The sequence below is a fragment of the Neopsephotus bourkii genome, unplaced genomic scaffold (genome assembly GCF_033783945.1).
Source record: "Neopsephotus bourkii isolate Nb327-2 ecotype Australia unplaced genomic scaffold, CSIRO-AGI_Nbou_v1 NB_144, whole genome shotgun sequence".
In the NCBI taxonomy this organism is placed as follows: domain Eukaryota; kingdom Metazoa; phylum Chordata; class Aves; order Psittaciformes; family Psittacidae; genus Neopsephotus; species Neopsephotus bourkii.
This window is the reverse complement of record NW_026900661.1, coordinates 1,352,812-1,375,163: the sequence shown is the minus strand read 5'-3', so window position 1 is coordinate 1,375,163 and position 22,352 is coordinate 1,352,812. Positions and strand designations below refer to the sequence as shown.

The 22,352-nt window shown below is 38.5% G+C and overlaps 1 protein-coding gene across 9 annotated transcripts in view; it reads left to right on the top strand.

Moving 5' to 3' along the window:
- SORCS2 (sortilin related VPS10 domain containing receptor 2) overlaps positions 1–22,352 on the top strand; it is a 545,361-nt gene that overhangs the window by 449,478 nt on the left and 73,531 nt on the right. For all 9 annotated transcript variants that reach the window (XM_061369718.1, XM_061369703.1, XM_061369709.1 and 6 more), the window contains 4 exons: positions 2,030–2,094; positions 4,225–4,343; positions 8,415–8,504; positions 19,841–20,020. In XM_061369718.1, coding sequence (XP_061225702.1) covers positions 2,030–2,094; positions 4,225–4,343; positions 8,415–8,504; positions 19,841–20,020 — 454 coding nt within the window. The remainder of the gene's footprint in view (positions 1–2,029; positions 2,095–4,224; positions 4,344–8,414; positions 8,505–19,840; positions 20,021–22,352) is intronic.

The following is a 22,352-nucleotide window of genomic DNA, read 5'->3' as shown; positions in this document are numbered from 1 at the left end:
AGCTGGACTAAAAAAACCCTTCATTGTGATTTATTCACACCTACTCAATTGAAAACTAAAGGAGAAAAGTGGTCTGAGTTGGAAACTTTCATTTTCTGTGTCTATAACAGTGTTCATTAAAATAGATCAGTTACAGCCTCTTGCACTAAAATATTACACTGAAAACAAGATTAGAGGCTACTTCTGCCAGCCATCATGGTTACGAGGACCATGGTAGACATGAGATTGTTATCATTCTAAGCTGTTGAAAGAAATATGAGAAGGTAAAGATATTGACAAATATCTTAAACTGTGCATATGAAATCATGTGTGATAAGTTATAGACATAAGAGGTTATTTCAGAAGTACCCAAAAAATATTTGTGCATTATTGATACTGATCACTATGTCAGGCTGAGACTCAGGAATTTTCAACCCTGAGTTTCTGTTAGTTGGTGGTTCAGCTGCATGGGGCCCAGCACAAAAAGTAAAATATTCATCAAATGTAATTTTCTTCCCTCAAAATGCTGACTGCACTTGTTTGTTGTTGTGTCTAGAAAAATTTATAGAGCACACACAGCAAAAAAGTTCACATCCCTTGTTTTTGCTCATATCCATTCTTATCAGATCTCAGTGAATAGAACATCTTCTCTGACTTAATGTGCTGCAAAATACTAGAATAGTTCATGTTTCAGGGGCCAATTTCTTGGTGAATGCAAGATTTTTCTGAGCATTTACTAAAAAATTCCCACTACAAGTTTCCCTCACATCTTGTGGTTTGGCAGAGTCTCATCCCTCCTCCTCCCCTTCCTTCTTTGGACTCATCATTTATCTGATTAGGGGAAAAAGAGCCTATATGATGACTTCTGGTTGTTATGCAGTGGAAATCATCCAGCCTCTTCCCCCTGGCCTGTGTTCCCAAGGAGCCACCAATTACTGAGTCTGAGTTTCAACTCTCCCCATAAATCAATCCTATTAAAATCATTAAACAGTGATGTAATTTCAGTCCAAAGTATAGCTTTACTGCATTTGATTATTAATAATTGTATCAAAATGATAATTTTCTCTTAAGTATTTTAATGGGCTTTTTTAATATCTGCATCCAGCTGCACTTTATCAATCAATGTGTCTCCTTTGCATATCTTCAGCTCACATCTGCTGACTCAATGGACTCTTACCATGCCTGTGAAGAGCAGTGTGGTTGTGCTAGTGTGCTGGATTCTGCTTCACTTAGTGGCAGAACAGCTGTCAGCTCAAAACTTTCTTCGCAGAATCTGCCCAAATAATGATGATGGAAGGGCCAGAAAAAAAGTGTAGCTGGGGCTGCCATCCCCAAGTAGGGATGGAAGAAGCCCTTAGGATAGAAAACTCACCTTTTGGCTTTTATCTTATATCGTCTTGACTTGTATCATCTTTTGAGTATATTTGACAATGGAAATATTATGAGAAAATCAGATTGTATTCTCATTGCAGCTTTTATTTCTTTCCTTCCTTTCTTTCCCTTCCCTTTATCAGAGTGACATCTTCTCTTCAATATACTAACCAAAGATATACCAATTTGTTATGAAAGCTACATGTCAAGTGTAAGATACTTCTAATAAGAATGGAATCTCAGACTTTTTTAGCACTAAATCTGCCTTGTAGTCTCAAATGTCAAACATAATTGTAAAAAGATGCTCTTGCTCTTGCCAGTCAGTGCATGTGAGTATGTGTGTATCAGTATGTGTACATATACCTCTCAATATATTTCTCAGTTTATGATTACGAAGATTTGTTTCCAGTTTTGTACCTATTACATTTCTCCAAGTGATCTTATTTGTATGTATATTTTAGTAAAAGACATTCTGACGAAATCTGAGAAAACATAATGTCAAGTACAGAAAATAATAGTTTCCATCTAGATGTTAGTAATAGGACATTATAAATGAGGTTTATTTTAATTTCCTAGCTAGAATGTTAAAGCTGGTTAGTCTGAAATCCTCTTTTCTTTCATCCACATAATTACTATTCTGTAGCTGGCTCTGCATAACTTGATTATATTATGTTCTCAGGGCTGTTGCTGGAGTTGACGGAGACCCTGATTTAGTTCATATGGAAATCCAGGACCCCAGTGGAGGTATGCAAATGAAAATGTTATTATCAATTGATACCCTAGTGTATAGTCATTTCTCTTTGGTTTAGAGCATACTTTTTGGATTGTTTTTAAACCTAGTCAGAAGAGAAACTGCAAGTCAGATTCATTCTCTGTTTATCTGTAGTCAGCAAAGCTGTCCCGTGATATAAAAATATAGTATAATTTCAAATTTACTTGTTTTCCACTGCAAGACAAATTGACCTCAAAATGCTATGCTCTGTTGAAAATGTCCATTAATAGTGCAATTTATTCTGGCAGTTAAACATTGAACATATTATCCTGATTTGAAATAAAACTGGCAATGCAGTGTTAGTGCTGGGTAAGGGTTTGTTAAAGCGAATGATTGCATGTGCCAGTCTGTCTGCGGTAACCACCACCTCCCAGAACTTCTTCATGTTACAGTATCCATTTATTTTCAGGAGGAAAATAAATGAAAAAGAGTTTAGCAGTCAGGATGTGCTGTACTAAAGAGTCACCACATTTCCAAAAGCTTGTACAGTTTCTTGTTACCAGCTGTACTCTCGAAAGATAATTGAATTCCTTGAATCAGATCGTCTAAGTTTGTGTGCGCTCTTAAAAATGAGTTGTAAAGAATGCACAGTTTGACTTTCCCTAATCCAGAAGCTTTTCTTCATTTCAGTCCTATTAAAAAAATCAAAGTTACCATGTTAAAATTTGGATGGCAAGGTTTCTAAATCCTTTAGCACTGAGATTTCTGAGACATACTGACTCCTACACAGCCCCATCAGTTGCTCTGTTTAGAGACAGTGTAAGAAGATACTTCAGGAGGTGAATGAAAAGTATCTTTTTTATTGAACAGAACCAGCAGAAAAATTAAAACTCTCAGAACTGTCTGCTGGCTGGGTTCTCAACAAACGGATTTTGGGCACTTGTGTTCAGTACATGCACTGATTTTAGCGGAAAGACCTTCTTTGTGCTACCTGTCTGATGAAGAGCTGTGGTCCTTGTCATGTGTACTGTTAATAACTACAAGACTTTTTGACAGCCCATTGTGCTTGCTCAAATATCCTCATGGTGATGATTTGGACATAAGCAGGAGAGCATAGATTGACTCTGGCTGCCTTTTAAATAGATACAGATTTTAAAAGAAATATTTGTATCTAGTATACCGGATTAGCCTTTTCTAATTAAAAGTCGTAAAATGTGGAATGCATTTCCTGTCATACTGCAAAAATAACGAAGGATACAGGGATGCGTTATTCACTCCTTTGTACTGTTTCTGGAGCATGGGGAGAATTGGTGATCTGGATGCAGGATTGTGTATATAACATTTTTCTCACTGCACTTCGGAAAGTTGCTCAAGTACTTTGTGCTCAGAAGCTTGTGACAGAAGGTGAGCTGTACAAGGAGCTTGCATCTAGGGGAAGGTCTCCGGGCCACAGCTGGTGTAAGGTACGATTATTGGCTCTGCTCTCTAAGAGCATTGTGCATCGAAGAAGCGGTGATGCTGTTCTGACAGCACCTCATTGGTAGCTGAAGAGGAAGACAGAGGCCATAGCCTCCACTGATATAAATCAGTCCAGGCTTTTTCAACAAGGTATTAACTCTGAATATAGAAGTCTTGCCCCAACAGAGCAGTTCCAGTGGTCTGTTAAAAGCATATCTTAACTTTCCTACAGAGCTTTGAAAATAGCCTTTAAAATTCTGCACACTGTCTATTAAACAGAGTCTGATTCTCTTCTCGCTCATCACAATTTTATAACATGGTTGATATATTGATTTCAGTTATGTTGTGTCAGGCTGCTATTTATCCAAGTGAATAATACGTCTCTTTGCATAGGTTAAGTGAGAAAAGAGGCTCCTATTATCCCCACCTATGAATGTCTCATTCATCTAACCCCTAATCTCTCTGGACCAGCAAAATTTGGATAATAACAGGCTGCCTCCCAGGAATGATCTGAAGTGTAAGCAGTTAATATATTCTCAGTACCTTGGAGATTGAAAAACTCTTGTATGAGGGTTTAATATGATAATTTTGCAACTAACTCACCCGGCAAAGGCAGCAATTCCCCTACATGAATAACATTTTATACTGCTTGCTTCTTCATCTCTTGATAGCCCTGTCATATGTTTCTGTCTCTGTTCCCTCAGGTTATCGCTACATCACTTGCCAGATTCAGAATTGCTCTGATAAGACAATGACAGTCCAGTTTGCTGGTGGCACTGATCGGGATTCCTTAACTGTGCAGGATGACTACATATTTCTTCAGGTACTGCCACATCTTGGAGACTCAGCCCATTTTCATATTCAAAATTAAAATCTTACACAATGCAGCTACACTGTAATTTAGTAGCTTGGAGAAACCTGCTGCAGAAGGAATGATGATAGATAAATTTTACATGGAGCAAAGCATTCCGTTATCAGTCAAAAAATCCAAAGCCTCTTTAGTTTGTGCAAACATTTGCCTCTTTATCTGATTGATTTTGTAACTGACTTAGCTTTAATAGCATGAAGATTTCCAAGTGGATTGTGTGGTTCAAAGTTACTTGTTGTAAATATGTTTGTGTTTTAGGCAAAGCACAAGCCTTTTGTTTTTAAGCTTGCAACCTCTTCTGGGTCCTTTCCAGTACTTCCATAGTACAAAGTTCTCTGAGAAAAGCACCCAAGGAAGGCTACTGAGAGAATAGCTTCTTCTTATGGATTGATTTTGCTGGAAAAAAGCTTGCATGGGTGTGCTTAGTAAGCAAAAGAGTGAAATGGCTGTAACTGAGGAGCTCAGAGCAACTTGGAATAGAATCATAGAATCATTTAGGTTGGAAAAGACCCTTAAGATCGAGTCCAACCATAAACCTAACGCTGCTAAGTCCACCACTAAACCGTGTCCCTGAACACCATGACTGCACCTCATGATGGTCGAAATCACACTGGGATTATTTCATTCCCAAACTGCAGATCTGCATGCAGAAAGCTGGGCTGGAACTCTGTCAGCTTCACGGCACCAGTACAGCTCAGGCACACCTGAAAATGTTAGAGTATGTGCTTGGGACTTGTGATTTGAATCTGTCAGAGCTACAGACTTCTCGACGAATAGCTAAGATCTTCCTGTTTTTTTAAGATTTTATAAGGGAAGTTGCTTGTGTTTTCCTTAGTGGTTGGCTCTCATTTTTCCCTTACTTTGGTATGATTTGCTTGTTGCAAGGCTTGTCTACTTACTGACTGCTGTGGGAAAGCAATATCATTGCAAAGGATAGGTCTCCCCACCGCTGCCATGGTGTACAGATTGACATCTTTGCATCTTACCCGTCTTGTGACTGTTTCTTCTAAAAGGATGTGTAAATTAATTCAGACACAAAATATCTGTCTTCCTCTTTTTTTGGCACAGAAGCTTCAAGGGCCCACATGGTTTAGAACATTTAGCGCCACAAAGAAACAGAAAAATGGACTTGGGAAATATTTTTTTTGAATAAAAGTAATCATTTTTGAGCCCAGCTGTAGCACCTGTGGGACTTGTTTTGCTCAAAGGTATTTTCATTTGTGGTTCCCTCCCAGGCACACTGTAAAATCCATTTCACAGTGTGTAGATGGTGTGAAGTGCTTCTCACCATGTGAACTTCCCAGCTGCTGTGCTCAGCAGAACACTGGCTACTTCCTCTTCAAGCATTTGTTTTGCCAGATGCCTTGTATAATTGCATCTTGAGCTGTTGTTATCCTGTCTCATGCCAGGCATGGGCAGACACAAAATGGAAGTGCAACCTGGAAAGGTACACATAAAGTAATAGCCAGTGGCTACTACCAGAAGGGTGCCATTGTTAACGTAGTCTCCGTAGATCTGAGACATGTTGAGGCCAGTAAACGAGATGTGCATGTATTCCACATAAAGGGGAAATATCTCTAGTCTTTTTGTTTCGGACTTATCTGCAGTACGTAACATAAATCTTGTTGCTAAATTGGTTTACAGTTAGCCATATCTATATTACTGGAGGATAGAAAATAACTCTAGGATCTTACAGTCACATCTGAAGTGCAGCCACCCCTGAGGTGTGATGCAGGACCCTACTTGCCTGTTCCAGTGAAACCACACAGCAGCTGCACATCTGACAAACAGCATACTTTTGAAATCATGTGGCAATTCTTTTATCACTAAAATATTGCTATATAAGTTAGAATATTGTTTTATAAGTTAGACTAGGGACTTCTCTAAATATCACAGCAATATCTGTCAGAAAGAAGATGGAACAGAATCATCTGTGGAAAAGAGAGCAGAGTTTGAGACTGTCTTATTGTCCCTGGCACTGCTCACATCCCCTGAGCTGTGCAGCTGTGAATTAGTGCTGCAGGTCTGCATTAGTAATCCTGGTCCAAATCTCAGACTTTCATGATCTTAAAGGAAGATCTCAACCCCATTTCTTTAGTATGTCTATACCCATGAAGATCAGGAACTTTCTAATACTCATTTCCAGTTTGCACTGACAGTCAGACAGCTTCAGAGGTGATTTCAGTAGGAGGATTAAAGCTTCAACACTGTTTTTAAGCACACACCAGCCTTTAATGTCAGTGAGACTAGACATGGCTTGCTGCTTCAGCTCTGATTCTCTGCTGCCTAGCATCATCTTGAGTCATTTAAAATGAGTGACATTAAAAAAGCACATAATGAACAAAAAGGCTATAGAAAGATGGATAAGACTGCTATTTAACACTAATTAAGTAAATGGTGAGGTTTTTGGTTTAATCCATCATTTACTGAATCACATTTCTAAAGGGCATCACATTCTTTCTAGCACAAAAAAAGAAATTGATCTAAAGAAAGAGTGAAAATGATGACAATATTAAATTCTTTGATATCTTTAAAATATTCAGTCAGGTGGACCTGCTCTCATGCATCAACTCTATTTTTGCCAAGTGAAGACAAGTTTAGGTGTTTCAGGATAAGCTGTCTTCCAATCAGGTTCCCTTTTTAAATGCAAAAGTTGAAGAGAAAAGCAGTGAGATTGGAGTAGGATATTAAATGGATTTCCTATGTCAAAGAAAGAAGATGAGCCTGTGCTTCTGTTCCACAATCTGATTTGTCATGGACAACCAGAGAAAAAATTTGGACATTTCATTTCACTTCTTCCATTTTCTTTTTTAACCCATGCATTCCTGCCAGGAACCCACCCTTTAAGAATTTAGTGAAAATGACTGAATAGCCAATACCCAGTGATCTGACGGAAAAAGAACATGAAAAATATTGTGATATTATTTACTAAAGGCTAAAACCTTTGCTAATCTCATCTGATGGTGCTCAAGAGACTTAACTGGAAATGTGCCAATGTATGTACAACCACAGATTTTGATGTTATGTTTCTGACTAGAAAATCTTAGTGAGGCTGTTGGTTGAGTATTTTCATCTATGTTAATTAGAATCAACCTTTTGGCACTTTGGAACAATATTTGCAGTGGAGGTTATGAATAAGGTAAAAGTCTTAACATGACCAATCTGTCTGCTATTACAAAGAGGAGAAAGGGCTAATGGGTAAGATTCATACAGCGGTGTACCTTTTAATGTGTATATCTGTTGGCTTTCTTTAGTGAAAATCTTCATAAGCCCTCAAGTATGTTATGTAAAACCTAATTTGTCTTCAGTTCCACATGTGCAAGAAGTTGAAATACATGTTTTACCTAATTAAGCATATAATTGTGTCTTCAGGGTATGTTGCTGACTTCCAAACTGACTGACCAATGTATTCAGAGTTATATCATATCTTCCATGTGACATGTCAGCATCTTCCACTGGCAAATGTTTTACCCTGTATAGAAAATATTAGTCAAATGCATTGAATTATTTACATACTGTTAGTGTGAATTTATTTAGCCTTTTGTGTTGTGCTTTGAATTTTGTTGCTAGAATACTACTTGCCCTTGAGGTACCTGGTGTTCATGGCCTGTGTGCCTCTTCCCTACCTCTTACCTGGAGGGTGCTGCTGCCTGAACTTCTATGAAAGGGCAAAGATGTGTGAGGCCAGTGGGTGCAGATATACGAGTGAGGACTGAGGCAGTGAGATGCAGAAGTCTCAGGTATCACTCAAGACAGCTGAAATGGCAAAAGAGGGATTTAAATCACTTCTTTCTTCCTAAAGAGGAGGAGAGCAAAAGAGTTTGAGTTTGTTTGGGGTTTATTTTTGTCACAACTTTGATTTATTCTCTTAGGAGTACCTTGTGGAAATTCCTATCATGCAAGAAAAATAATAGCCATGTGTTTCAGTTGCAGGTTAGAAAGCCTGCAGGTTAGAGAGTCTTCCATCTCAGACTCTTTAGATTTAAAATAAACTATCACAGAGTTCAATTTTTTCCTTTGTTATAGACAACATCAGCAAATCGGACCAAGTATTACGTCTCTTACCGTCGAAATGGCTTTATACAGATGAAGTTGCCAAAATATGCCTTGCCAAAAGTAAGTATACAGATTTTTCTTTCTATTTATACATTTGTCATCATATCCTTCTACCTAAACTGGTTTTGTTCCGTTCTTTTTTAAACTTCATTATTCTGATATCACAGTTTCCCTTGTAATTATTTCTGAATCCTGGTTGTGGTATATTCTCTAATCTACTGTTCTTATTTTTATTCCAGCAATGTAGTAGCTCATAAATTATAGAGGGTAAGAATATATGCTAGCTTATTTGCCATCAGATTCACAGCAGTTTCTGAACTTTGCTTCCATGAAGCAGCGCTGCACACCCAATGGCAATGTAATAATTTTGAGTGAGTGATCTTTCAAGAATCAATGACAGTTTAATTCCACGTGGTGCTATCTGGTATAAGCATGAATAGCAATATGAAGAGAATTTTACCAGTTGATGGTGCTCTGTTTCATTAAAGAATCCCAGTTTGGACTTTAATTACTTAACAAAAACACAAGGATTGTTGAGAGGTTCATTCAGTCTGGCATATTTTTATAGTGACAGGGTTTCTGTATTTGCACAGTAAAGTAGCATTAAAGCACAGACAGATATTTACGGATGGTCTGTTTGTTTCCTAACTTTATTTATCATTAGAAGGCTTCTGCAATCCTGAACTAAAACTACTTGGAAATTTTAAAGACCCAGCTGGATAAAGCCCTCAGTAACCTGGTCTGGTCTTGCAGCCCACCATGCTCCTGAGGTTCCTGCCTTTTCGTGTGATACTGTGTGGTTCTGTCACTTACTTAGCAGAGAACTAAGACATGTTATCTTTGCATATGTTGAATTGCACGGTTTTAATTCATTGCTCATCTAATGAAAAACAGGGATTATTGTTAATATTGTTCTAAAACAATGTGCTTAATAGCGGTTTTTTCATCTTTGACTTTTTTTTTTTTTTTAGTCCAAATGGACCAACTGAAATCTGGTTTTAAATATAGAGCATATTAATGAAATCCTCAAATCAAATCCTCATCTATAGTTGAACAAGAATATGAAATTAGGGTATTCTAGTGGCACTACAGATGGAGCTTTATATTTATCTGTCTATTTTGACAAGAAATATATAGCTAACGACAGGTAAATAAATCAACTCTTCCACATAACTATTTCAGTGTGTCCTGGGTTCAGCAGTAGCAGTCAATTTTTCTCCTTCTTGGTAGCTGGTGCAGTGTTGTGTTTGACTTTCAGCCTGGGAACAGTGCTGATAACACCAGTGTTTTTAGTTGCTACCTGGTAATGTTTACTCTGACCAAGGACTTTGTGAGCCTCATGCTCTGCCAGGGAGGAGGGGAAGCCAGGAGGAAGCAGAGACAGGACACCTGACCCAAACTAGCCAAAGAGGTATTCCATACCACAGCAAGTCATGCCCGGGGAGGTAACTGGGAGTGACCCAGAAGGACATGGGGTTTTCTGGGTCGGGCTTGTTTCGGCAGGTGGTATTGTATTCTCATCCCTTGTTACTTCCCTTATAATTACTATTATTGGTGGTAGCAGCAGCGATTTGTGTTATACCTTACTTACTAAACTGTTCTTATCTCAGCCCATGGGAGTCACATTCTTTCAATTATTCTACCCATCCCTCCGGGATTGGGAAGGGGGGAGGGAGGGGGGAAGGAAAGAAAGACGGAGGAAAAGGGGGGGGAGTGAGTGAATGAGCTGTGTGGCTGGGTTTAAACCACGACACAGTGTTTTAAACAAATTAAGAAAGAAACAAATTAAGACAAGGTGAAAACAGGGAGTCAAGGGTGGCTGTGGGGGAGAAAAGGCATTTGATTAAGATGAGCTTAGAGAAGGGGAGGAAGGATGTTTCCGTAAGTGATTTTGATGCCTTTGTGGTTTTTTTCATCAATACCCAAATTAGTGATGTAAAGCATGTGTTAACTGGCAATAACTTTAATCAGGTGACATTCCTCAAGCTGCCCTTGGCAAATTTCCTGAAGAAGTGCCAGCACATTAGTGCAGGTGTTGAATGTGCTTTGTGTGGGAAAATACTGTGTGTTGGGAAACAGTAGGGCAGAAATTTTGTAAGATAGACCATGGCATTTCTTCCTTCTGTTTCTGGATGGCCTGTGGAGGAGGAATCTGCACTTTTCCATTGCAGCTGCCTTCTCACACCCAGTAATCTGCTGCATTTGGCCAAGGCAGCACTGTCCTTTCTGATTCTGCTGTCACATAGAAGATGAATATGCTAACCCAGCCTTTCTGTAGTTGTACAAAGTGTTATGATTATGAATGTTATAGATGGTAGTTCACATTCCACGTGTGAGTGATTACTTCAAGCATTCGGGAAAGTAAATTATTTTTAACAAATTGGATGTGTATTATACCTCCTTAATGACACATGCCTCTGATTTAATTATCAATATCGCAGCACACTGTATTAATAAAGGGCTTGTTATTTGGGTTCAGATCTAGCTGTCTGACAGATCAGAATGAATTGGTGGAGGCTGCCAGAATGCAAGAACTATAAGACTGTTGTCCTAATAGGCATCCACATTTGTAATAAGCGAACTTGTGTCAGTTGTGAAGAAGAGCAGCAAATATTATGGGAGGGCTGGAGACAACTGCGTACAGTGGGTAACCTAGATCTGTGTCCCGAGGAGCTTTCCTTGGAAGCAAAATCAGTTTAAGAAGTCCTTCACAGTCATTTATTTCTGCAGTCCATGAGGGCTTCTGTTGTGTTTGTGGGACTGCACTATAAATAAGATGAGCGTAGTGATCTCAGTGAAAAATAGCACTGAAAAAAGTGTAATTTATTTTTCAGAAAGGCAGATTAAGAATCATCTTTATTGCAGTGAAGAAGCCTCCTCAAGGAGACAAATACTGAGTCGTAAAAGTGCTTTAGTAGAGAAAGACCCACCATAGTTGGGAGCTGAATCCAAATTAGAAACCAAGCTCAACTTCTTAATGATGTTGGTGATTATATATTTGAAACTGTGCTAAGGAAAGTTACAGATATTCTGGGTTTTGAAGTTTTCAAATCATAACTGAGTGCCTTTCTGAGAGATTTCTTCTAACCACATAGATGTTATTCACTCATTATGCATCTTATAAAATACATGCATCTTATATATGCATCATATAAAATATGCAGAAATAATTGCTGGTAATTTCTATGTTTGGAAAAAAAGCAGAGAGCGAACTAAAGGATCTAATAATCACTTTTATCCTTAAACCCATTAATCTGCAAAGGGTGTTTAGTTTACTTGGCATATGCTCATCCTGAGTGCATTTCTGACATACTCAAAAAGAGTCAGGCATAACATCCCAGTGTTTGTGTCATATGTAGTCTGGATTGTTTGAAATGGTGCTGCATGTGGAATTCTGTCTTCAAGAATATGTTTTTTGTTTATCTGGGGTCTTTTTTTTGTTTGTTTGGTGTTTTTTTCCCCTAAGCAGATTAACTCCAGGCTTGACTGAATAAATAAATTGGAAGTTAATAGTTTCATTTTGGATAGAGTCAATAGCTAGCTTGGAAACAGGATGACTGTGTCATTTGGAAAGGGATGGTTTTGTATTCTTCCTAGTTCAGGCAGTACCCAATGAGTGGAGCAAAATAAACTGTATCTCTTTAGCATTTTGATGATGCCTCCAAGAGAAGTTTCTTTGGTATCTGAACACAACAGAGCTGAAAATTTCACTAAGAGGGCCTGGAAGCCAGATGACCATTAGAGCACTGTTAAATGTAAGAGATTTTAACCTCTTCTTAAAAGATACTTTTCATACCTTCACATTACAGCTGAAATTTTAGACATTGAAGTAAATAAGAAGAAATTTTTTATCACATCATACTTTAGTGAGGATCATCTGAGCACAGTTGAAATGTACTTACCAATCCAGTTTGAACAGAAGGGAAAAGATTCGTGTGAGCAAATTACTGATGAAATTCTATTGATAAAATTACTTTGCAAAGAATCAGAAAATCAGCACGTAAGGAGTGCAACTAGAACATATGACTGTAGAGTTGCTACTTTTACGGTGGTAGGAGATAAACAGAACAAAAGAAATCACAAATATATTTCTTTTTTCTTAAGACTGATTAAAGCAAATAGTTTTTGAAAGAACTGAGTTTCAGTGTTTTTAAGTATTAGACAATGCCTAACCAGTGGATCTGCTATAGGCTTTATTTCATTTTATTCAAAAGAATTGAATGAGGCTTCAAGAAATCTCTTTCCAAGTGGTCTCTGTAAAGTGCTGCGTGTCACTGACCAGAGTTTTTTGAGCAATGATTGCGTACAGGGATGGAAGACTGTAGCTAAGTAAGAGGATACTACAGGCTGGTCAGGGATGCGTCTGACGTTAGAAGAGCTGTCCTGGCATACCAGCCTCTAGCCTGAAGGATCAGTGCTGGGCTTTTCAGATACTATTCTTTTGCTGCACAGATGTATTTCATAGTGGTTGTACATATGGAGATAGAATAAACATTTTCAGACTGAGCAATTAGAAAACATTATTGATGTCGCATTTTCCTTTTGATATGAAGATGTTGAAAATCTGCAAAAAAAATGAAATTGTTTTATATTGTTTCTCTTTCCATTTATGTTGTATTTTTCCAAACGTACCCTCAGTGAGTAGCCTAAAAAGGGATGTTCGTCTTCAAACATATCTTGAGGCCTCTTTACTTGTGAATCAAAGCCTCCTAAAAGTGGCTTCCAGCTGTGCTTTACATGTGCTAAGTTTCTAGGCTCCAGCTCCACAGTGCCACTTACATCACCTTTTTGTAGTACATATATGTACAGAGGCCAGAGTCATTGGTGACCATCTAATGAACAGGATTCAGGTAAATTTTGTTATATTTTAGTTTTTTTCTGTGCTGTTAAGAGCTAAAAGAGCTCTTAAGAGCTATATTTATTTTTATTTTAGTAGCTTGTTCAATACTAACACTACATTGAATCACACAGCTGTCTTCTGAATTCAACTGGAGTCATGTGCCAGCTGCTGCTGCAGACTGGTAGCAAAGGTTGGTAAAAACATATTGAAGGCTGCCTGGATGCTCCTCAAAACAGAAGAGAAAATTCAGAGCAGTTGTTTTAAAAAAAAGGAATTGTTTTTTATACTACATCCCATTTCACCAAGACTGTTTGTTCTGTGCTGCTAAAACTAGATTATAAGTTAATAACTTGTAGGAAGGCAATATGAAACGAAAATCAAGCCAAGAACAGCAGGATTGCATTTTTGTGTTGAAATGGCTGGCTAGGCATGCAGAAGTGTTCCAGGGACTTCCAGCATTCCCCCTTGGGCTGTTCTCAACCCGGAGCAAGGGCTCTGCAGCCCATGCTTGGAGAGCAGGTATGTTCAACAGCACAAGCTGCTGCTCTGTCCAGGGAGTCATCACACTTGTAATTCACAAAAGTTCCTGCAGCTCTGATTGCCCTCTCCCAGAGAAGTGTGGTGTGGACAAGGATGAGTACGTTGGGTTCTGGTCCTTATTCAGGATGTTGAGTCATGCTCTAATGTGATCTGCAGGAAAACTGGGAACTAGTTCATTCTGAGAGTTTAAGCAAAAAATCTGTTAAACAAATTGCTGACCAAACCAAGGAATCTGTTACAAATCATAGTAGTTTCACTGTTGGAATTTGGAATAATTTAATTATTCTGAGTCTCCTTCCCACCTCTTGTAAGTAAACTCCATTGATAATTACCTCCTTTTATGAACTGATACAGGGCATTCATTGATTCTGCATTTGTTCATGTCAGCTACAAAAGCTTAATGTGAGAGCTCTATTGTCTGTAATATCCTACTGCAATTCAGCAAGTTTAGTTCTGTAAACCTATGGTGCGGAAAAAGCTTCCTTCATCTATTTTTATCTCTGTATGTCTTCTCAATCTTGTGAAATAGTCAATAACATAAATTTTTTGATGGTAACAAAAATAAAAGAGAATACAGGGGGAAAATAAACAGAAATAAAAGATTAAAAAGATCCTGTTGCCTTAGAGAGAAGTTAGTCTTTCATATATTCTTGGTAATAGGATTCTCCTATACATGCCTTTTCTTAACTCCATATATGCTTTTCATTTCATTATCACTTTGTGCCCTCCTGAGGGGCTTGAAACAAACCCACCTCTTCTTTACCTTAAATCTGAAATGTGTCACTGTTTGAACCAGAGGGGTTTTTTCCAATAATAGACATAGCACTTTCAAGAGTAAGATATTTGAGCAGTTTTATTCTTTATCCATAAATTGCCATCAACCTTTTGAAGCATATATTCCGTTCTCTGTCAAGCTCCATCTCGCTTTTTCAAGGATTCTTTAAATGGGTCCATTTGTTAGCAGCAGAAATGGCAGGATTGATTCCTGCAGCCCTTTTGTTAGCAAAGTTCTCTTGAGGCTTTGGCCATGTGATGATTATGAAGGACTGAGGCTATAAGGGATCATTTAGCAAGGCTCTTAGTCTCCCAAGAACTGTTTCTCTGCTTGGGTAGCCCCTTCACCACCTCTGCCATTTGCCGCTTTTGAGGCATCAAGTTGGTCCTCTGTGCCAGGTAGAAAAGCATTTTGCAGCTGTAGCAGGACTACTTATCCATTCTTCTGAAAGTCCATTGGAATGGCTGTTGAACAAAGAATAAAGAGGAAGAAAATAGAAATACAGGTAGCAGTGATATTTGATGCAGGAGAAATACTTTTTTCCCGAACAGTGTTATGGCAGTAGGCAGTTAACTTGAGCTGTAGCAGCTGTATGGATCCCCAGTTGTACAAATCGATCCAAGGTAGGTTCAAGGAACTGTTCTTTTCTTCACAGTGTAACTCGTAATTGATTTCTCTCCTTGCACTGTTTTACTCAGCTGGACAAGGAAGATTAGGAATGTTATCTCTGGGATATGTGCCATCCGGTTACCTTGAATGTACTTAGGAGTTTACAGGGGTATAAATGTGATGCATTTGGAGGTCAAGGCTGAGACTACACAGCCTTGAGTGCTTGCATCTGTTGTGCTTCTGATACATTTACTCAAAAGAAAGTGTTTTGCACAATACAGCTTGTAGCATTTCAGAACTGTACAAAAGCTTGCAGCCTGAGAAGATGAGATAAAGTAAATAGAGAATACTGGTATTTGGGAATCAGTCTATTGCTGATACAAATTGCCATTGGTGAGCTTCGGGGGGGGGGGGGGGAGATGTGAGAATGGCAAGGGAATGGATGCTTGGGCAGCAAGACATGGAACAGAGAAGACATGGCAGACAGGACAGAGCAAAGGTAAAGTAGTAGAGATGAGAGAAGGGATGCCCATGAATGAATGGGCATGTGACAGAGGAAACAACAAGCTTGCTACAGGAAATCTGGAAAATGATGCATTCTTGGGGCACCTGAGAGTTCATGGACTCTGATTTGAGCTTGGAAATGAAAGCACAAGAGCTCAAGTACTGAAAGTATGCACAAAAAGAAGTCTGGAGATTAATAAAAATCTGAGTAGTGACAGTAAGGAATGTTCCAAATCCTGAAGATCTCTCACATCAGTAAAGAAGATCTTTATAAATGAATTTGAATAAACCATGTGTGAATAGCATAATTACAGAAAAATTAGATGATCAGCAGGACTTTGACTAGCCTGCAGACATTGGAGGGAGAAAGCAGGAGTTCTAGCAAGAAGGCAATTACAGTAGTCCAAGCATGAAATCACCAAAGAATAAATGCTTTCCTTACAAGATTTGCTGAAAATACAGCTTAAGGTAGTGTCTGTGGCCATGAAATAGATAAAGCAATAAAACCTTGCATTCCTTCTATGAAGCTACTTTTTCTTTCTCGGGTGTCCTTACTATTTAACTCTTTTGTGACAGTAAATTCTGTGTGGCAATATTTGCTGACATCCCATCTTCATGTGCTTGTCATCTGTTGAACAGTAGCTGGGCTGAAGGATTGGACTTGGCACACTGAAGACATGGCCTCTGTATTTGTCAATCAATGTCTTCTTCCTCTTTTTAAATTCACTGTTCCAGGATAAGAATAGTACAAGAGTGACAGGACTTTGCTTTAGCTAGATTTTCAGCAGTCTGTGTCATCCAGAGTTTTGAAAGTTAAATTTAAGAATCAGGCATGAAACTTGCAGTTTTCTTTACTTTGTCAATTAATTTTCCAAGAGGGTTATATCATGACTGGGCAGAGGGTGTTGTGCAGGGTTATTGTAGGGCTGGTTTGCTTCCTGAGGGAAAAGAAATCATTGTGAAAGGAAAATAGTGGTAAGGCTGAAATGGAAATCTGAAAATGTAAATTCTGAATGGAAGGAAGAAATTCAAGACCATGAAGGACAATTTCACTTGCTAAAGCCAGGATCTGTTATGTTCTTGCCTCAGGAAAAAAATTGGTATCCGGCAGTCTGTATGTACAAATCTCTTTCTTGGTAACAGTCCCTGCCAAGAGAAAACTAAACTGTCCAACCCCTCTTTCCTTCACCTGATCCCTCCAGAATTAATCTTCCTGTCCTTCTGCACCACACAGTTCAGCTCTTTTGTGCATTGTTTCCACTGGCTCGGCAGCTCCTACCTCACCCTGAGATACGAGAACCAAAACTGTTCCCTCCTGACAGCTGTCACCTCTGTCACCAATGGTGCTTGGGGCAAGGAAAGTGCCATTCACTGGAGTTTTGCATTTGTTTATGGTACTGTATAAATGTTTTATTATAAAAATCTAGCTGGTAATTTTGCTGAAAGCTCCTGGCATCGCATTAGAGTAGGGGTTTTATAGAGATTTTCACAGTAAAAGATAACTGTTTCTGCATTTCTTCTTCTGACTTTCTGCTTCATTTCCATCCTTACATATTCGATAATAAGGGGAAGTTTTCTCATACTGCAAAAGAAGAGATGAATTCAGCATTAGGTGCAGTGTAACGTGGGGCTACTCAGCCTCATGTAGCCCTGGTTTGAGGCAGGAGACAAAGCATTCCCTACACTTAAGAAGCTTTTCAAAAAACCTGTTGGGATCGGTTGTGTTTTGCAGACATTTCTGTTAGACCTTCTGCTTCTGAGTAATTTTTGAATACAAGGAAAGAGCAGCTATTCATGGGATGCTAAACAAATATCTACTTTAGTACATAGTTCAACATGAAAGTCTTTGAAAACAGCATTGAGCTGTCATTGATAGGACACTTCACTGAGATTCTTTGAGATGTCACGTGTATAAATACTTTACATTTAACTAAATGATTACTTAATAACCAGCTTTTGTTCATATTAAATTTTTTCATCATATTATTTTCTTTCTAATGATGTCTTTTTTAAATCTAATGACCTCAGTCACATCGTGCACATTGCCTGAAGTGTGACTACCCTGCTTTGCCAAGTATTCCAATGTGCACTGTTACTCACGTTTTCTTCATTCTTAACTAGATTCTCATAGCATTTATTTTATTTCTGTCTTAGAGATCTAAAAAGTTTTTTAAAAAAGAACAGTTTTTTTCCAAACTCATTTTCTCTTGACATTTTGGTAGCTTTCTTTAATATTCATTCCTTTGCATTAGTTATTTTCTCCTGTAATAAGATGACAGAACTGGATATAATGTTGTGGTTAAGCACCAAAATCATAAAGAGTTTACAAATTTAAGTCCCTGTGACTAGATGCCATTTCATATGTAGTCCCAACAAGTGCCTTTATGCTGCCATATCATATTGCAAACTAATCTTCTGTTTGCTAAGCTTAGTTCAGTGTTCTTACTTCCTGCTTTATTTCTTCTGTTTAATATTAGTGTTCAGTTCTTTTCCCCAGCTGTGCTTTTTTTTTTGTCTAAGAAACAAGTTTGGAGTGAAGAAAAGTGAAAGCAAGCTGCTGCAATATCCATGCCTGAAACTCTTAAGAAATGAATGCAGAATGTTGATTCTCATGTTATTACTGTTGAATATTTCAGTGGCTCTGTCTACATAGATAAATTAGTCTTATATACTATAATACACATGATCTGTGTGCAGGATATGTACTGCTTCCTATGTGTAACTGCTTCAATTATATCTGATTCTCTGTTCTGTGTTATGTTTCACCCTGGACAAAATAGTTCTGAATTCTCTAGGAACCTGAGAATTATTTTTTAGATTAGCTTTGTTTATGTTGTTTCAGTCTTTCATTGACTCACATCCAGATCCTGGAAAGCCATTTACTGTTTTTCCTATTTTTTTTTTTTATTTCAGGAAATCATTCCTCATAAAGTCGAAGCAGAAAAGCAGATCACAGCTTTTGCACACTCATCATTTAGAATCATAGAATCATAGAATAGTCAGGGTTGGAAAGGACATTAAGATCATCAAGTTCCAACCCCCCTGCCATGGGCAGGGATGCCTCACATTAAACCGTGTTACCCAAGGCTCTGTCCAACCTGGCCTTGAATAATGCCAGGGATGGAGCTTTTACAACTTCCTTGGGCAACCCATTCCAGTGCCTCACCACCCTCACAGTAAATAATTTCTTCCTTACACCCAATCTATACTTCCCCTGTTTAAGTTTTAATCCATTACCCCTTGTCCTATCACTACAGTCCCTAATTAAGAGTCCACCCCCAGCATCCCTATAGGCCCCCTTCAGATACTGGAAGGCTGCTATGAGGTCTCCACGCAGCCTTCTCTTCTCCAGGCTGAACAGCCCCATCTTCCTCAGCCTGTCTTCATATGGGAGGTGCTCCAGTCCCCTGATCATTCTCGTTGCCATCCTCTGGACTTGTTCCGACAGATCCATGTCCTTTTTATGTTGAGGACACCAAAACTGCACACAATACTCCAAGTGAGGTCTCACGAGAGCAGAATAAAGGGGCAGGATCACCTCCTTCGACCTGCTGGTCACACTCCTTTTGATGAAGCCCAGGATACGGTTGGCTTTCTGGGCTGCAAGCGCACACTGAAGCCAGCTCATGTTCATTTTCTCATCGACCAGCACCCCCAAGTCCTTCTCCGCAGGGCTGCTCTGAATCTCTTCTCTTCCCAACCTGTAGCTGTGCCTGGGATTGCTCCGACCCAGGTGTAGGACCTTGCACTTGTCATGGTTAAACTTCATAAGTTTGGCATCAGCCCACCTCACAAGTGTGTGAAGTTCCCTCTGGATGGCATTCCTTCCTTCCAATATATCATCCGAACCACACAGCTTGGTGTCATCAGCTAACTGAAGGTTATCTAGAATTTTGATCTTCCCCATGCTGTTTTGTGCTTTTATACCCTATAGCCAAAAGGCAGTGACTGACCACCTCAGAGTGGTGGGATACAGCATGTTGCTTAGTATTGAGTTGAGAGATTGCTGTTACTGAACTTTCAGATGCATATTTCGTCCCACCATAGCAAAATCTCCTGGCCAGCTTATTGATTCTAAAATAGAAATGATGGAAAAATTAGCAATTCTGTGTCTCATTTTTTCTACAGGATTTACAGATAATCAGTACAGATGAAAACCAGGTGTTTGTGGCTGTTCAGGAGTGGTACCAGACAGACACGTACAACCTGTACCAGTCTGACCCGCAAGGTGTTTACTACTCTATCCTTCTGGAGAATGTCCGGAGCACAAAGCAGCCAGAAGAGAATGTCCTGATAGATATTCTGGAGGTAGGTCTTTATCTTTTCCAATGCATGTAGTCTATGTGAAGTTTAAATTCTTTTTATTCTGGTTATAAATATAATTAATTTTACATTAATATATTTTCACAGTTATCTTTTATATAAAAGGACTTATCAGTAGTGCATTACTACTTACATGTTTCCCTCTTGCTGTGCTAATGTACTGTGTGCTCTAGGACTTGGTAAGATGTTCCACAGATGTGCAAAACCACAATTAGCTGAGGGTCTTTTTCAAGATATTGAAAAGTGAAGGTGGCAACAGAATTTGTTATTGAAGCATGAAGTTACACAGCTGCCTACATAGAGGTTTTTTTCCGCTAGGTGACTTAGTGATACACTTTCTGACTTAGGTCAGCACATCTTTTAGCCAGTTGGGTCTTAAAAAGTGATCCTGTGAGCCTTGCGCTCCATGTGTCATCTCTATCAAGTGGAGAACTGACAAAATTAGATACTGGACAGCAAATCCACTTGCTTTCAGTAGGTATCTTGTGCCAACAGCATTTGGTATGAGACAAACTCTCCTGTAAACAAATTTATTTTGGATTTTAGCATCAGCGTACTTGGCAAAGTAAAAGACTGAAGAATATAGTGTTTTGGAATAGTAGCACAAACTGTTCTCAATTCCATCTGTTGATGATGACATTTAAATGTAGTAAGCGGTACATTTGTTCTTGTTCTGTTCTTTCTTGCAGCACATAGGACTGGCCATTATCAGAATATTAAAATAATGGATGTTAGGGCTGACCCAGTTTGTCCACTGTTACACTCTAATCTGCCTGGTGTTAGTTAATTAAAAAAGGTAAATAAAAATCTCTATGAGGGCACCAGATTTCTTTGGATACAAATCATATGCTTACAGAGTTGTTAAATGGCTGTAATTAGACTTCTTGGTGAGGGATAATGATAGCAGTTTTTTCCCTCTTATCTCCTCTATCTTTGTTGATCTTTTTCTTCCCAAATGGCTGTAGTAAACCAAAAAAGTTTTATAATTATCACCAATTATTGTCTGGACTCTATCGTTTTATAAATGAGGCTTCCTAATGAGGGAAGCTATACATTGTGTGTAGCCACATTCCCACAAGGTGATTTATTGAGAGCATTAGTTTGCATCTCTTTGCTCCTGTTCACTCCTTCACGATATGAAGCTAAAAGGCAGTCAGGTACGATCTCTACTCCATATGTCACAGGTACTATGTAACTTCAAGTGAGTTTGTACAGAGATGCCACCCCTGGCTGTCCTTTTGTCTGTAAAAGTTATTAAATTAATTCAGTTTCACTGGTGATTTCAGAATTTCATAGTCTTACTGAGAGCATATTTGATAATGCACAGGAGAGAGAGATCCTCAATTATTGTGTATGCTGGATCCATATGTAGGGTTGCATTAAAAAGAAAATGTGCACATGATAATTGAAAGACAATACACATGGAGCCATACAATTAAAGTTTTAAAGCTGTGTTTGGAACAGATTTGCATTATAGGAGAACACTTATATTTGCTTACAATCAGAAAGCCTACAGCTTTTTTAGATAGCTTATACAATAAACAATTAGTGTTCATCTTCTTTACTAGAATGTGTTCAAGTACTCGTGTACAAGTAATGTATGGGTTGTTCGCACAGTATAAAATAGCCAATAAATATAACACATATTGCAGTTCTTGATGGGGTATTTTTTGGTCTAGTCTAGGTTTTCTCTCTGGGCATTTTAATACAAGTATCCCCTCTTGAGAAGAGGAGTCTTTAGTGCAACACAGAGACAACAACTGTCCTCAACAGCTGACAATTTCTCTTGCCATCAGTGCATAATTCTACTTAAAATTTGTGCTGTTCATCTTTGTTATCTTCTGCTGACCTCACTTAGTCTTTTATGTATACATCTGCTACAAAAAAATCTTCTAGAGGTTTCTACCTGTCTGCATTAATTTTCTTTTACGTGCTTTATCTTTTTTATATCGTATTTCTTTTCATGTTGTGTGTGTGAAAGGGGAGGAAAGAAAAGGAAAGGAGGAGTATTAAGTGGCTGTTCAAAAGGAGCATGTCCTTGAAATTGTATCAAGCGATGCCACAGTGAGCCAGTCATAAATTTGATATAGGCATATTTACAAAATGGGCATACTAATGTAATTCATCTAGACTGGATCTTGCTGTGACTCCTCATATAGATAAGAGCTACACAAGTCACAGTACACATTATTCATGCTTTATTTCCCAAACAACAAATTGTATACATTTAAATTTTAATCACAAGCTTATCTAGTGTAGCACTATTTTTTGTATTTCAGTAACTGCTTCTGCTAAATACCTTTGGGCCATCTGAACT